This window comes from Pistacia vera, unplaced genomic scaffold, assembly GCF_008641045.1.
Source record: "Pistacia vera cultivar Batoury unplaced genomic scaffold, PisVer_v2 Contig35, whole genome shotgun sequence".
In the NCBI taxonomy this organism is placed as follows: Eukaryota; Viridiplantae; Streptophyta; class Magnoliopsida; order Sapindales; family Anacardiaceae; genus Pistacia; species Pistacia vera.
The window spans coordinates 1,434,313-1,451,058 of record NW_022196168.1 but is presented as its reverse complement, the minus strand read 5'-3'; the positions used below and the strand labels follow the sequence as shown (position 1 = coordinate 1,451,058).

The window sequence follows — 16,746 nt, the reverse complement described above, 5'->3', positions numbered from 1 at the left end:
TTTACAACCCGGTAAACTTTATTATTTTAGGGGTCAAAGGGTGGACGGTCACTCTTCAAGTATCCACAAGACATATTGCCTCCTAAGTGTCTCCGAAAACCCCATGAAAACATCAATTTTATGCTCATCCTTGCACATAGCATCAAAAATGTTAGAGTAGATGCCCTAGAGCCAATCAGTTATTGTAGAATTGACTCTTTGTAATAATGTTCATTAATCAATAAAAGGCATTTTATTCTATATCGCGTAAATCATTATTATTGCAATATGTATTGATATATGTCGTTAGAATGGTAGAACTGTAACAAGGGTATCAAGTGTTTCAAATCTTGATAGTGAGAACCCTATAAGCACATATGGTAGCCATTCTAGAAACGTCCGTAGCCCTAGTATTATTCTAAAGTAAGGGCACAAATAATACGGTAAGGCTATCATAGTGTTGAACGACCCTGTCGAAAGGCAGTCGATCTCACTTGTCAAGGTTGTTTGGTAAAAACCTAGTGCAACACATGGGTGCTTGCTGTAGGCGGATATACCACAGCAAGTTCACTGGACTGACCCACAAGAGGATTCCATATGGATGGTAACCCCAGTGTTTATGGAACAAATCCTCTAACGAATGGTGGTGTATGTGATCCTTAGACTTGAGATCACCGGAGTGCCTTGTGCATCTATTGGTGCAGTTTGACACGAGCCCAACGCAGTTCTATTCAGAGCTGTCAATACGATGGTGATTAGCTACATCAAGGAGTGTATCAAGACTATGGTGGATTGACAGACGATTGATCACTCCCGGGTATGGGAGAAGTTATCTCACGGCGCAATTCAGTACATGGCAATGACACTAAAACTGTGGCCGCAATGGGATGGAGTTGTTGCTCTATCCGGTTTATAATACAGGTCATTGGTCCAGAAACTGAATACATAATATCGAGAGTAACTGAAGGTTGACACTATTTCTATGCCTTTGTCTCATCGAGATAACGAATGATGAAAAGATCGAATTGTACGATAACCATATCGTTGACAGGTAGCTACTTTGCTGAATCCGAATCTATCGGGTGGCCATGATGCCTTGCTAGGGGCCAATCTTGGTCTGTGTATTAGTGAGACGATTAATTGGTATTAATCGCGATACTATACACTGCCCATATGATGAGGAGCCTATGGGTCACACACATAGAAGATAATTTAAGAGCCAGGAATAAAGAAGGGTGTTTTCGTCTTTTTGGGTGAAACGGTATTTTGGTAATTTCACAATGCAATTAAATTAGCTAAGGTCGTAGCCTTTATTTAATTTATTAGAAAAATTAAATAAGTGAAATTACATTTAAAAATGTGTTCGCATATATTTAAATAAATTATCATTATTGTTAAATATTAATATATATATTAAATATATATAAATTGATTTTAATTGAAGATAATGATGAATTAAAATAAATATCTAATTGGGAGTGTTTGGAAACATGGGGTGTTTGGTTGGAGCCCAAGCCTATTCCATAAGGGAATAGGGCAACTAAAATATGACTATAAAAGAAAAAGGTGTGTGTGTGTTTTAATTAATGATTCATTCTTTGATTGAGAAAGAAAAACACACAACCCCAAAAACACTCTCTCCCACGCCGCATTGCTTATTTGCTTTGAAATCAAATTCTTTTTTATTTTTCTTCTTTGTTCTTAAGGCTAAAGAGGATCTAGCAAATCCCTCTTTAGTTCCTTGCGATTGTGTTCATGTGGACTTCCTCGGTTCGATCCTACACTTGGGTCGCTAGCAAAACACGTTCAGAGACAAAATTGGAGGAGCCTCCAACATGGGTATGGTTCTTAAACCTTGAACTGATTTTTTTGCAGATTTGATTATTTTTGTATAAACTGTGATTTTGGTACCCGGATCTTGGTTCTAAGGAACGATCCATGTAGTTTATGTTTTTGTTTTTTGCTGTGTAACTGGGTCGTTCACTAACAAAAAACATCAATCATCTCTTTTGGGTTTAAAAGACCTAACCCTTCAAGAGCAGTAATCAAACGCTAACTTCGATCCTTTGCTTTGTCGAAATATGCGGCAATCTTTTCAATTCTCCGAGAAGCTACCTCATAAGTATCCCTCCACTTCCTAATTTCTTCCACCATTTCGGAGCAGCCCTCTTCACTTCTTTTTCTCTTTCTGCTACTGGAAGCCTTATGAGTTTCACTAGCTCTTGATCCGGCCACATCTTCCTTACCAGGAACATTACTTGCACCATCTACATCAGCATCAACATCAACATCCACTGATTCATTGTTGTTTTCAGGAATCTGTGAATCAAGATCTTCCACAGCATCAGCTAGGGTCTCCGCTCCAGCTCCACCTACCCTGCCTTGCCCTTACTGAAGACTGTGACTAACGTGTCATAGTAAGGAAAAGATATGTTCCTTAATCCTTTTGCATTTGGATGGCTCTGTAAAACAAAATAATAATAATAATAATAATGACATGAAAATATATAATTAATATCAAAATGATAAATGACAGTGTATAGAAGATAGGAACAAACTTACATTCTCCCATTCTTAGAAGACATTAGTAGCAGTCACACATTTATCAACATCGTTCCAACCAAATCCACTTCCATGGTTTAACATATCTGATATAGCATTGTATTGTCTTTTCCATAACTAACTCACGAATCAATGTGAGACGTTGCCTTCAACCCAGAAGATGGAAGTCTTTCTTCCATCATATTTCTAGTTGGGCAAGATACCCAACTTTGAATGTCCCATTGTCTGCCCTCCAATGTGGGTTATCCTTTAAAATGAGTGGACATTCAGCTAAGATTGTGTCCTCTTCCTTTATCCATTGTCTTTTAGAACCATTTCTTGTGGCTCTAGCCTTCCCTTTTTGTCCCATGCTAGGGTCATGCAGCGTTAAAGGCAAATCGTGACTTCTAGGAGCAGATGATGAGTTACTCATTCTGGAACAAACTAATAAGGAGAAGCAATGAAACATATAACAGCGAAATAAATAAAGCTTACATGATAGTACCCATTACAAATAAAATTAAGTCTCGAATATTGTTATACATTAGAAGATTCACAAACGAAATAAACATAATCCAAGGGCAAAAATGTACATACTAATGTCCAACATCAAAATGCCAAGTAAATTAAACATCAAGATTTCCAACACAATACAGAACACCAAAAGAAATGAATAAATACGGCAACTAATTATGACTACCGCGATCTTTGTCGACTGTCAAAACATCTGCTGCACTATACTATGGGGGTGTTTGTCTAAGCTTATAAGCTAGTCAAACTAGCTTATAAGTTCTAAAATTAAGTTGACCTGTTTGTTTATAACTTTTTTGAGCTTATAAGCAAAATAAATAAATAAATAAGATGGGGGGAGGTACTTTTTATTTTTTATTTTTTATTTTTTTGCTTATAAGCACTTTGCTTATAAGCTAGTTTGACAAAGTATATTACCACATTATCCTTGTTTAATTTTAAAATTCCATAGTATATCCTTTTTTAATGTATTTTCCTTTTTAGTCATTTTATAATAAAATGTACTTATAAGCCACATTTTACTAAACACGTCAATTACTTATTATTTTCTTATAAGTACTTTAACCAAACATGTAATTGCTTAAAATTTCAAATGCTTATAAGCTAAAATTAGCTTATAAGCACTTGTTGCTTATAAGGTAAAATTAGCTTATAAGCACTTGTTGCTTATAAGCTAATTTTCATAAGCTCAGACAAACACCCCTATAGTATGCTTCCATGCAGTCTAAGCATCACTTGGTTCCACATGCCTTATAAGTTCAGCTTCAGAACCGGCGTCCTGTGGGTTATTGTCCATCTCACCAGCCTAACTTTCAACAGGGTCAATAGGCATCTCTGATCTAATGTAATTACATAGAAGGTAACAAGTGGAAATTATTCTGCATTGCATTTTGATTGGGTAGAAAAATTTCTCCCTAAGGTTAGCTCACCTGGCTTTCAGGATGCCAAAACATCTCTCAATCCAATTTCTTGCTTGAGAGTGTTTCATGTTGAAAAATTCTTGTGACGTTGTTGGTTGGTGACCTTTTCTCCAATAATTCAAATGGTATCTTTAACCTCTATAACGTGTCAAAAACCTTTCCCCATCGGTGTATTTTGCATCACATAAACAGTAAAACTTTATCATGACAATTAAAATGTCAATTATGAAAAATTCATCTAATCTTTTACTCTAACCCATAGTATAATGGAAAAATTGGGTATAATAATTACCTTGAGGGATTTTTAATCCATTTCTCCTACTAATGGCATCTTTAAATACTTTGCCATTAACAGTTGAACCTTCCCACCCTAGTAGAATATAAATAAATTGCATGCTTGCTGTGTAAACACCAAGAACATTGGTTGCAATTTCATTTTTCCTAGTGCAATACCTAGGCTTATCACATGCATCCACTTGCACCCGTATATGTGTTCCATCTAATGCTCCCAAACAATTCTAACAGCAGGAGAACAATAATTAAATAACTTACTGTGGCATATAATGTACTAGCGCAAAGATAGGTAGAATAAACTTTGGAGGTCTTAATTATGTACCTTGAACCATTTCCACCTTTCATTTGTTGAATCCTCTGGGATAGGCTCAGGTTTTTTAAGTAAAATTGTGTGAAGTCATATCACAGCGTGCAATACTATAACGTCCACTTGATGTACGTAGTTAATGTATGTAGCATTGCCTAAATGTTCATTGATTTGCCTTTAATTGAGTTTACATGTTGTTAATATTGTTTGGTTGGCCCTTAGTTGAATTAGTATTTTGGTTTGGTTGAGTGGTTGCCCTGAAAATCCTAAAGACTTGGCAAAATCCTGGTGTTACAAACTTCACCGAGGCGAAGAATAATATTCGCCGCAGCGACGTAGATTCTGTAATTTTTCGTCGGGGTGAAGAAAGAGTATTCGTTGCGGTGAAGAGCTGGCTGAAATGTTGGTGAAGTTTCTAGAGAATTTTCCATAGGAGCAAAGTGACCATTATACCCCCAATTAGTAGCTAAAATGGGGAGTGAAATGTAAGAAAATTTTATGGAGAATGTATTAGAGTTGGGGGTGTGATTGCAATGAATTAAATGACAAAGATGGAATTTCCAACAAAGTGTAAAGGCAAAATGGGAAAGAATGTTTGTAAAAGGAGATATTAAGGACTTAGTCTTAGAACAACCCCTCATTTCTCTACTTCCACAGCCATTCCCATTCTTCATATTCTCTCAACTTCCCACTCAATTATCTAAGGACTTTTCGAGGGTTTTTTAGTGGTTTTGGTAAAGAGTTAAGCCAAAGCATACTAAGGTAAGATTTCTTGCTATATATGTGAGATTTATTTATAGAAGTATTGAAGTCTTATAGTATTATTGTTTAAGGTTTTAGAGAAAGGACTATCTACCAAGGGAAAAGAGATTCTAGTGGAGTCACTCAATCACAAGGTAAGTAAATCCAATTCAAGTTAAGGTTTAAGAAATCACTTGAGTTCTTTATGTATATATATATCTTATGCTTGTTGAGAAACATAGATGAGATGTGTACTTATTTATGGTTGTTGGATATGTTTAAAGTATGAGAAGTGTTTTTGGATGTGTGATGAGAGATTGAGGTTGGGTTGAAGTTGGAGGAGTTTTGAGTAAACTTTTTGGGAGTTTTTTCCTTGACAGGAATTATGATTATACAAGGGAGTTTCCTCCCATTTTGGATGGTTAAAGAGAGAAGTAGAGTTATAATTAAAGTAGAGTTTTTGTATGCACACTTATTGTTTGATGAAATGCCTAGGAGAAGCACAAGTATGAGTAGGGAACCTTAAATTCTTGCAACATTGCATATTTGCATTTCATGAGTGCGTTTAATGAGCATAAGCCATCCACATGCATATATTTTGCATTTGTGTAATAGCTTGAGAAATAGTATAGAATTCTAAGAATAAAGCACTTTAAGAGTAAAGAGAAAGAAAGAATAAAAGAAAGAGAAGTGCTAAAGAAAAGAATAGGTTATGCGATGGGGAACCCGTGAGTGATGGGTAGAGTATTCCCGCATGTACGCCGCATTGAGAGAGCAGCCTGAACATGAGAGAAAGAATTGGTATAGCCCGTAAGAGTACATGCGGATGAGGGCTATACCCGAGAGTATCCGAGAGAGAGAATACACTCACATGGCCAAGGGTTCTGAATCCATGCATAAACGAGTCCAATTGGCAAAGAGTAAGAGATCATGAGAAAGAACAGAGAGACAGAAAGAGAATTAGTAGAAAAGAAATTGTGAGAAACAGAGAAACCGAGATAGAGAATAGAAAGAATAAGAAGAGAAAGAAAATTAGAAGAGAGTAACGTAAGGAAAGAATTAAGAAAAGAGTTAAGGGGATAGAGGAGTAGAGGATTTACTTACTGAGCCCTGTTGTTTTCTGTGTTTTTGCAGGAAATAGGTGAGGATGCGGTCGGATGGACGTCGGCAATCGAAGAGCAATAGTTACACTGTCTACTATTTTTGATGGTTTTGGTACATGAGATTTTGTACTATGTAAAGAATGTATATATTTTAATAAAAGAAAAATTTGGGCCCAACTACTTTTGTTACTATACATGTATTTTATTATGTGTATTTTATGAGTATCTTTTTAGAAAGCAGTTATTACAAATACCACATGAAAATTTCTGCTAATTGTCTCACCGGACCTAGCTATTTGGCTTTTAAGCACCCTATTCTTGATATGGTACGAAATTATGTGAAGAAAACTACCCACCATTACTTCTACAAATGTATTTCTACTTGATTTTAGCCCGCTTCATTTTGTAGTAACTCACATAATTTGAAAAATGCTCTCCTATCCATTCTACAATTCTCTAAACAATGCCTATCACTTTCAAAAGAAAAAAAATTATGTAAATAGGGTCCTAATGTTCTGTTTACTACTAGATTCACTGACATATGATATGCCACGTCTATGTCTACTCCTATTCTTAAGCAGCATGGCAAATGCCATAAAAACTAGCATGGTGTTTAAGGTTTCCATCAAATGTAAATACAAAATCATAAGTGTGACCAAATGCTTCTACCTTTGAGGTAAATGAGCCATTGTTGTTACACATAAGCCATAAAGGAACAATGAATTACTGTCTTAATAAAAAGGAACAAGACATAACATTATGTTCAATACAAACCGCAACCCATATCTACACATGGGATGAACAATATACCCACTTTTGAAGCCAAACACTTTGCCTTTTCTTTCATCACCTACATCAAGCCTTATCCATTCAACCCAATTCTAAGCCATATCCTATAGCACTTGAGAATGCCAAAGTGATGAGACAAGTTAAGAAGGCTAAACTCCGTATAAAAAATATGGTGAGTACAATAGAAATGTTTGTTGTTTCTTCATTCAAAAGAGAGAGAGAGAGAGAGAGAGAGAGAGAGAGAGAGAGAGAGAGAAGAGAAAAAAAGTATAGCATCTTGGTCACCAAAATGAATTCAAGAAGGAGAGCTTGCCTTTCAATTACAAAGAAGAGGAAGCTTTGGTATGTTTCAAGCTTTAGTTTTCCCATTCCTTTCTCTCTTAACCCCAACCAAGCCTCACGTTACAACCATAATAAAGACCACTGATCTTTTGGGAAATCTTTCTTGGAGATAAGGAATGTATGTCTATTCCTTGTACTTGGTTCTTTTCATGAGACCTATTTTGTGAACGTATGAGCATTTATTGATTATACCCATATTCATGTTCGAGAATATTTTATTCACTATTCTTTGTCTATATAACTTATACTCCTATATGCTTGATGAGTGTGTAAGTCTAGGATCGGTGTGATATAATGAGTGAATCTTGTGACATCTAAAGTTAAAGCAAATTCCTATTCTTGACATTAAGTTTGGGGGAGATTGAGACAGATATGTTTTGAGCTTTGGAATATGGTAGTGTGGTGTATGGTATTTGCATAAAATGCTTTGTTGTGCTAAGATTTTGAATACAATTGCGTGAACATATTTAGTTGCTAATTATAGTGTACTTTAAGATTTGATGTTTTAGTTGAGTTTTTCTTTCTTTCCTTCATTGTTATTTTGCCCGAGGACAAGTAAAATCTAGGTTTGGGGAAATTTGATAAACCAATATTTTCCCAAGTATTTTTGTTCAGTTTTTGGCAGTTATATGCGTGTTTTACCTTAAGAATATGTTACTTTGAGGTGGTTTTTACTATTTTGAAGGTACATGATCTTTTGGGATGCATTTGGAAGAAATCATGTAAAATGGGTCGAGAATCGGAGTTGAAAAGAGGAAGAAAAATGCGAAGCAACTGGATGGTACTGCGACAAAGTTTTTTTGCACCGCGGTGTTAAAAAGTGACCTGGGTAGAAAGTTAATGCCACGGTGTGAAGAATTTGGTGCTGCAGCATGAAAGAGTTTAAGGTTTACGGATTTGGCATCGCAGCACCATAAAATCACACCGCGGCATAGATCGCGGAGAAAATAAAATTCTTACCTTTTCTAACTCCTACTTGAATTTGTGCTTTCCCAAAAATACCCCTAGCAAAGAAAAACTATAAATAGGACATTGTAATTTATTTTAGGAGAATTCTCTTTGACCTAAATTGAGGGTTTATATTTTTGAGAGTGTTGCTTCATTGAGAGAAATTATGAGTTTTCAACAAGGGAGAGAATGAAGAGGATCAATCTACTTCAATTCCTAGGCGATTTCTTTTTAGTTACATCTTATTTTGCAATATGATTAGTTTTTCATTCATTGAGTTCATTGGTTTGAGTTTGATTATGAACAACTAAATATATTGTGGGAGTTTAGTTTAACCATCATGACTGTATTGGGTATTGGGTATTTGGTGATTCGTTTTATGAAAATTTTAGATTGTTTCTTGTTTAATTGTTCTTCATAATATTAATTATAATTTGTTGACTGGCCAATTACTTTTTATAATTAAAATTGAGAATTAGGGTTCTAGCGATCATCTTGCCTTAATTAAGCTCTATTAAACAAGAGTTCAAATTGAATATATGATCATTGTTTTGATTTGGATGGTTGTGTGATTTCCTAGTGCAGATTACGATTAATTAGTTAACAACTTAACCATAGAAATTAATTAGTTAATTATGAATATAGAATAAACATGATCATTGGAATTCTCTATGGCTTAGTGGAAAAATCAACAATCTAAACTTAGGATTTAATTGTTTTATTTGCCAAATATTCCAATACATGATTGAGGAGTTAGCTAAATCCCCACTATCACTCTCATTGATTTAATTCACATTTAGCCAATTGCATTCGTTAATTTTAATTAATTTACAGTTTTATTTTCGATTAATCTCATCAAACTTTTGGTTAGAGTGTTTAGGATTTTATTAATTATTTAGTTCAGTTGTTAAAGATAATAAGTTAAGAATTTAGACCACTACAATTCCATGAGAGATCGACCTTAGGAGTATACTTATCGCTAGCTATTAGTGATTCGTGCGCTTGCAAGTATTAAATTTGCACATTAGAGCACCTACCTAATTAGCATCAGAATACACGAAAATCTGTGTGTGACCCCTGTTTTCATATAACAAACCTTTGCCGGATGCACCCTTGATATACCTTAGAATCCGAACAATTGTGTCCCAATGACTATCACATAGAGACTATAGGAATTGACTAGTGACACTGACAGAGAAGGAATATCACGTCGTGTGATGGTGAGATAATTAAGATTACCAATCAGTCTTCAGTATCTTCCAGGGTCAGCAAGAGGCTCTTCCTGTCCAAGTGAGAGCTTTCAATAGGATCCATAGGAGAGTCTATTGATCTGCAATTTGACATCCCTGTTTCTTCCAAAGTATCTAGTGCATACTTTCTTTGAGAGATAACAATACAATAGCTGAATTACACAACTTTTATACCAAGGAAGTATCTAAGTAATCCAAATCTTTGTCTGAAAGTGGCTGAACAAGTGTTTCTTCAACTATTCAATACCATCTTGATCACTTCCTATAATGACAATATCATTGACATAGACAACTAGATAGATACATTACTCTGGTGATGTATGTTTATAGAAAACCAAATGACCAAAGTCACACCGCACCATACCAAACTCTTGGATGACAATACTGAAGCATCCAAACTAGGCACAAGGAGACTGTTTTAAGCCATATAGTGAGTGACGAAGTTTACATACTAAGGCAAACTCCCCCTGAGCAACAAAACAAGGTGGTTGCTCCATATAGATTTCTTCCTGAAGCTCACCATGAAGAAATGCATTCTTAATGTCTAATTGGAATATATGCCACTAGCCATAGATAAGAACGAGCGCACAGAAGACATCTTAGCCGCAAGGGAAAATGTGTCATGATAATCCAACCCATAAGTCTGAGTGTACCCTTTTGCTGCCAAACGAGCCTTTAATCGATCAACCTGTCCATCCGAACCAATTTCGATAGTATAAATCCAGCAATAACCAATAGTAGAATGTCTTCGAGGCAAAGCAACCAATTCCCAAGTGTTATTATTATGCAAAGTAGTCATCTCTTTGATAATCCGTAAATTATACAGTTTTTATTTGATCTTTTTGTCGGATTTCAGGTACTTTCTAGTGCATTTTTACTTTTGTACTTAGATTCTGTTTTGTTTATATGTATAGTAAATTTCACTTGTTTGTTTAATTTCAGCAGGTTATCGAAAAACTATTTTAAATCCCACTGGATTGGTTCTGTATTATCCAGTATGTACAGCAATCAAGGGAAATTAAACAAACAAAATGAGTGATGTTCGAAAGGCTTGTTGAAAAAGTTATTTCTAGTGTGCAGTAACCTTCAGAAATCAAACGGCCTTTTTAGTTGTTTTAAGTACACTGACTTGAAATAGAATACAACTTTAACAGGAGGTGGTTTCAAAATCATGGGTTTCTTATTCTTTTTTATTCGGTGAAAGCCTTGAGATGACCTCAGACGCAAAGGTAAGAGACTAATTCTCAATCGGGGTTTGGGTAAATGCCCGTGATCACAAGTTGCTTCTAGTGAAATATGAATCATTGAGATTACAGGTAAAGTTTGGGTAAATGCCCGTGATCACAAGTTGCTTCTAGTGAAATTTGAATCATTGAGATTACAGGTAAAGTTTGTCTATTGGGAATCTAATTACCAGTTAGATCACAGCTCATGGGTTTCTTATTCTTCATTTGCATGTATTATGACATAGGAAGCAACTTCCAATTATAAATTTAAATTGACTGAAAAGAGAACAGTGCTAAAATGTAAAATCATTCCAACGAAAACCTATAACAGAAACCTTACCGCTTTATTTGGCAAAGAGCAAGAGCAAGAAGATTACTTTCACATAATGAACTTTATAAATCCAGACCAGATCCTTGAAACTTCTCTCGAGTAATGTCATCAAGTCGGTCTTTCATTTCAGGTGTTAAGCAGTTCTTCCAGTCCCCAACATTGCCAAGTCTGAAATATGTCTTGTAAGCTAATCCATCCCAAGGGTCTATCCCTGATTTGTTGACTTCCAAATTCTTCAGCCTTTCCAAGCTGCACCTCCATAATATCTCATCTACCTCTTCTTCATTAACAAAAGGCTTTCCAAGGTATGAAGCTAATTTCTTGACTTGTCCTCTTGTGTCTTTCTTCATCTCTTCATACTTTAAGAAGAGAATCTTCTCAGGTCTCTTTAGACTCTCATTCCAGTACCCTAAAACATGATCATGGAAAGGCCCGAAAGTATGAACCCCTTTGCAAAAGCTGTCGAAGGTGTCGCCTATAGAGTGTGGCTCTTGCCCTGCTGCTGCATTTGCGTTCATCAAGTGCCATAAGGAGACGAATGCGTCCTTTGGGTCTCGCGCAATATACACAATCTTGCAGCCGGATTTTTGGATGGTTTCTGGGAGTATTGAGTATGGCAAGTGAGTTCGGAATAGCCTTGGAGAGAGCATACCTGAAAGATCAGGATTTGGGTTTCCACTGTAAATTTTAATTTCCAAAGATGGCATCAAGGCGTTGGGGTGGTTTGTGACTAAAGGGTCATCTTCTTCTTCTCCTCCTCCAGTAGGATTGATGATGGATGGTATAAGAGCCTTGAGCCAAGTGGTGCCCGTCTTTGGACAAGAAGCAAGAATAATATCATCATCACGTGCCTTGAAGTGTGACCTTGCAGCCATGGCAGCTTCAAGATGAGGTGGGTAATACCAGAAACCTTCCCACTGATAATGCTCAAACATTCTCCAACATATCGCTCTTGGAAGTTCATCAAATAATACAGAAGAAGAAGAGGAAGAAGATTTCAGCGTACTAGAGGTTTCCATTGGAAGAGAATATGGATTGGAATTGGAGTCTTTCTCTTTTAGGTTTTAAAGGAATCACTGGCCAGTGGCCACCGCATTGAACGGCATTCTCTCGCTATTTACTTTGCATTACAGCTGGATTCCAGGACTTTGTCTCTGACTGCAACAAAATATAAGCAAAGCTGTTCATATATTAATTATATAGACTTCGAAACTTGAAAGATTGAATTGAGAGGTTGTCCTAATTATATATATATATATTTTTTTAGAAAGGTTAGTGCTACAAAAACTCTTTGTACGAAATGCCGTGGCAAGTCTAGACACATAACTTGCCCCGTCATCACTTTCCACATCACTATTTTATTAAATATTTAATAATTATTAATTATATTAATTAAAATATTTCAGTTTTCGCCAGCCGCCAAGCCACCCGAGGCCAAAGTGCGGCCAACTACCAATCCCTTGTCTTCCTCTTCCTGAAATTTTAGTTTTTTCTTCTGTTCTCTTTTTTTCTTACTGTCAATAAAAAATACATTATAAAACATAATTAATTATAAGCCTTCTATCTTCAAATTCACCTAATCCAATTTCTTAAGAAAAATTAATAATAAACTGAAGAAATAAAAAATTGAGCCAAACACCAGATCTGGGCCGTGAAGACTCTTATTTCTGAATTTTTTTTTTTTTTTTTTTTTTTCCTTGGAAAGACTTCTTATATTAGTATCGTAACTTCCTCCATCTTTCAAGCTAAGCAATCACGTTGAGTTAACAATTCAAGAATAAAATAAAGTGAACAAATTTCTTATTGCCATCAGAGTACTAAAAGTTGACAAGCAAATTAATTGCTCCAACAGTCGAGAGATACGAGAAAGAGGAACCACGTCATGCCGTGATGGGCAAAGCCCAGAATATCGGACTGGGATAATCATCTGCCCAAGTTTTTAGACCGTAGACTTATTGAATAGGTGAGCTCTCAGCTTCAAAAATTCCAAGTCAGGGCTTGATTAGTCAATAACATAAGAACAAAACTTTAACAGTACTGTATATTCCATATCACGGCTTTCTTATTCTTGAGTTACATGCATTACAATTAGACGAAAAGTATTATTCATGATAGAAAAGTTAATCTGTTAATTGAAAATTCTGCAGCTTGTATATAATATGTTCAAGTAATGATTACAAAGAAATACAAGTNCGCAGCCTTATTTTCTACTCCCGATCGATACTGTATGACAAAATTCAATCCCAGCAGCTTGATGACCCATTTCTGTTGACTTTCACTCAACAATTTTTGGTCAGTCAGGAAGTGCAGGCTCCGTTGGTCTGTTCGGATAACAAACTGCTGTCCTAGTAGGTAATGACGCCACTTTTGAGTAGCTAGGACCACGGCCATGAGTTCCCGTTCATAAACTGACTTTAACTGAGACTTCATCGACAACCCTTTACTTATGTATGTGAGTGGTCGTCCTTCTTGCATCAAAACTGCCCCTAATCCATTACCCGAAGCATCTGTTTCTATCACAAATGTTTTGGAAAAATCAGGCATAGCTAGAACCGGAATGCTAGTCATAATCCTCTTCAACTCTTCGAACCCTGTTTGGGCTGCTTCGTTCCATCCGAAGTCGTCTTTTTTAAGTAAAGCTGTTAGGGGTGCTACGATCTTACCGTAATCTTGGACAAAACGCCTATAGTAGCCTGTTAAACCGAGAAACCCACGGAGTGCTCTCACATTCTTCGGTACTGGCCACTTGATGATGCTCTCTATCTTGGATGGGTCGACTGCTATGCCTTCAGCTGAGATGACATGCCCCAAATATTCTATCTGTCGCTGCCGAACAAACTTTTTTTCTGTTCACTATCAACTGATGTTCCAGTAGAATCTGAAGGACGGTCGCCAAATGTCCCGAATGCTCGTTCATCCCCTTACTATAAACGAGTATGTCGTCAAAGAAAACAAGTATGAACCTGTGCAAGTGCGGCCTGAAAATTTCATTCATCAATGCTTGGAAAGTGGAAGGTGCGTTTGTTAATCCGAAAGGCATAACCAAAAATTCATAATGTCCTTCATGAGTTCGAAATGCCGTCTTGTGGGTGTCTTCAGGGANCTTATTGAATAGGTGAGCTCTCAGCTTCAAAAATTCCAAGTCAGGGCTTGATTAGTCAATAACATAAGAACAAAACTTTAACAGTACTGTATATTCCATATCACGGCTTTCTTATTCTTGAGTTACATGCATTACAATTAGACGAAAAGTATTATTCATGATAGAAAAGTTAATCTGTTAATTGAAAATTCTGCAGCTTGTATATAATATGTTCAAGTAATGATTACAAAGAAATACAAGTTAAATAGGTACAAGAGGCTAACATGATAAGCCTCAGTCTATACACAAAGTTAATCACCAAAAGGGTAAGTGTCAGTCAATACACAAAGCTAATCACCAAAATACACAAAGCTAATCACTGAGGGAAAGTACAAAAATACCCTATCTATAATATTATCTAATACTCCCCCGCAATTGAAGCAAGAGATCACGAAACTGCAATTGGAAACAGAGCGACTGAAAACGCTGACGAGAAAGGCCCTTAGTGAAAAGATCAAAAGTTGAGAGGCCGTGGGAACATGCCAAAGATGAAGAGCACCTCGTGCAACAAGCTCATGAATAAAGTGGAGGTCAATGTCAAGATGTCAAGTACGAGCATGAAAGACCGAATTCGTGGCCATGTGGAGAGCGGACTGATTGTCACAAAGCACTAACAGAAAAGAAGTCAAAGGTAAGCCAAGGTCTTGAAGATTGGGGTGAAAAAAAAATCGAAAACCAAACCGAACCAAAAAATTGGAACTAGACAGAACCAAAAATTAAATTTTTTATGAATTCGGTTCGGTTTAGAATAATGGGTAAACCGAATATTTGGTTTGATTTCGGTTTTTAAAAAAAAATAAACCGGTTAACCAAAACCGGATATGAAACCGATTTTTTCAAAAAAAATAATTATTTCCTTTCATTAAATCCCTCTCTCTTTCTGGTTTCTCCGCATTTTATTTTATTAAATACCACTCTCTCATTTCTCCACCTTTTTCTCTTATTAAATGCCTCTCTTTCTTTCCCTCGATTTCTCCATTTTCTCTTTTATTAAATGCCTCTCTCTCTCTTTCTCGATCTCTTCAATCTCCATATTTCACTTCCATTAAATACCTCTCTTTCTCCTTCTCATTTTTAAACTCTCTTTTATTAAATTCCTCTCTCTTTCCCTCTCTCTCTCACTCTCTTTGCAAATACGCATCCACCATTTCTCTATCTTTTCCTTCTCTACAACTTCAGTTTCAACTTTCAATGTTCCTTACTCTACATGATAAAACTTCATCATCAAAACCATAAGCCTATATACTTATATTCTTTACCACCAGCGGTTGTTTTTTTGTTTGAATTTTCAGCTGTCTTGATTGCCATATATAGTGGAAGGCTTACAGCTTTTGGAAGCTAAAAACTTACAAGGATGTTGAGCTTGCCATCAAACATCAAAGAGACAGTTTCCATCAGCTTCTCCCGCTCAGCTCTAATTTTATGTCACAAACTGAGCCGCTTACTTTTAGCCCCTTACTCTTCCATTCCTGAATTCTGGCATCGAGCTCTGTTTGGTTACGTGAACATGTGTGTACTATTGCTCCAAATCCTCCTAGTTCTTCCACTACAGCATATCTGGCAAATATCAACTAGATAGCAAAAACATAAATTGGGCCAAATTGGAAGGTTATATTGAATTTGGCTGACTGGTCCATACCGTTTTAAAAAACCGGTTTAAAACTAGACCGAATTTTCGGTTCAGTTATAAACCGGTTTAAGTAAAAAATCGGTTCGGTTTTTTACTTAAACCGGAATTCAGTTCGGTTCATATATAGGATAAATCGGTTCGGTTAACCGGTTTTTTCCACCCCTACCTGGAGAAGAAAACAAAACCACCGCAAATCAGCAGTAACATGACCAAGAGCACGATACTCAAATTCGGCACTAGAGCGAGACACAATAGCTTGCTTCTTGGTAGTCCAAGAGACGAGATTCCGACCAAGGAATGCACAGCCACTAGTAACAGAGCGTCAAGTAGACACATCAATGGCTCAGTCAAAATCAGAATATGCCAAGAGATGAAGGTCAGAGGCACAATAAAAAGTGAGACTACGAGTGAGAGTACCTTTGATATACCTGAAAATCCGTTTAAGTGCACGTAGATCATAGTGAGTAGGAGCAGACAACCGTTGAGCAACCTAATTTACAGCAAAAACAATATTAGGCCAAGTGAGAGTAGGGTACTGGAGACCCTAAACCATACTCCTATACAAAGTAACATCAAAGAGGAGATGCTCATCAGTAGGAAACACTAATTTAGATGGACTAATAGGCGTAGCACACGAGGCACAAGACTCAAGCTGAAAACGGCGAAGGAAAT

General features: G+C 36.4%; 1 protein-coding gene across 1 annotated transcript; it reads right to left on the bottom strand.

The window, feature by feature from the left end:
• Positions 1 to 11,312: 11,312 nt before the first annotated feature.
• Positions 11,313 to 12,321, bottom strand: LOC116139302 (cytosolic sulfotransferase 5-like). The gene has a single exon (XM_031424980.1). It carries the CDS (start codon positions 12,319 to 12,321, stop codon positions 11,365 to 11,367), a length of 957 nt encoding a protein of 318 aa, XP_031280840.1. The 3' UTR covers positions 11,313 to 11,364.
• Between the last annotated feature and the right edge of the window lie 4,425 nt (positions 12,322 to 16,746).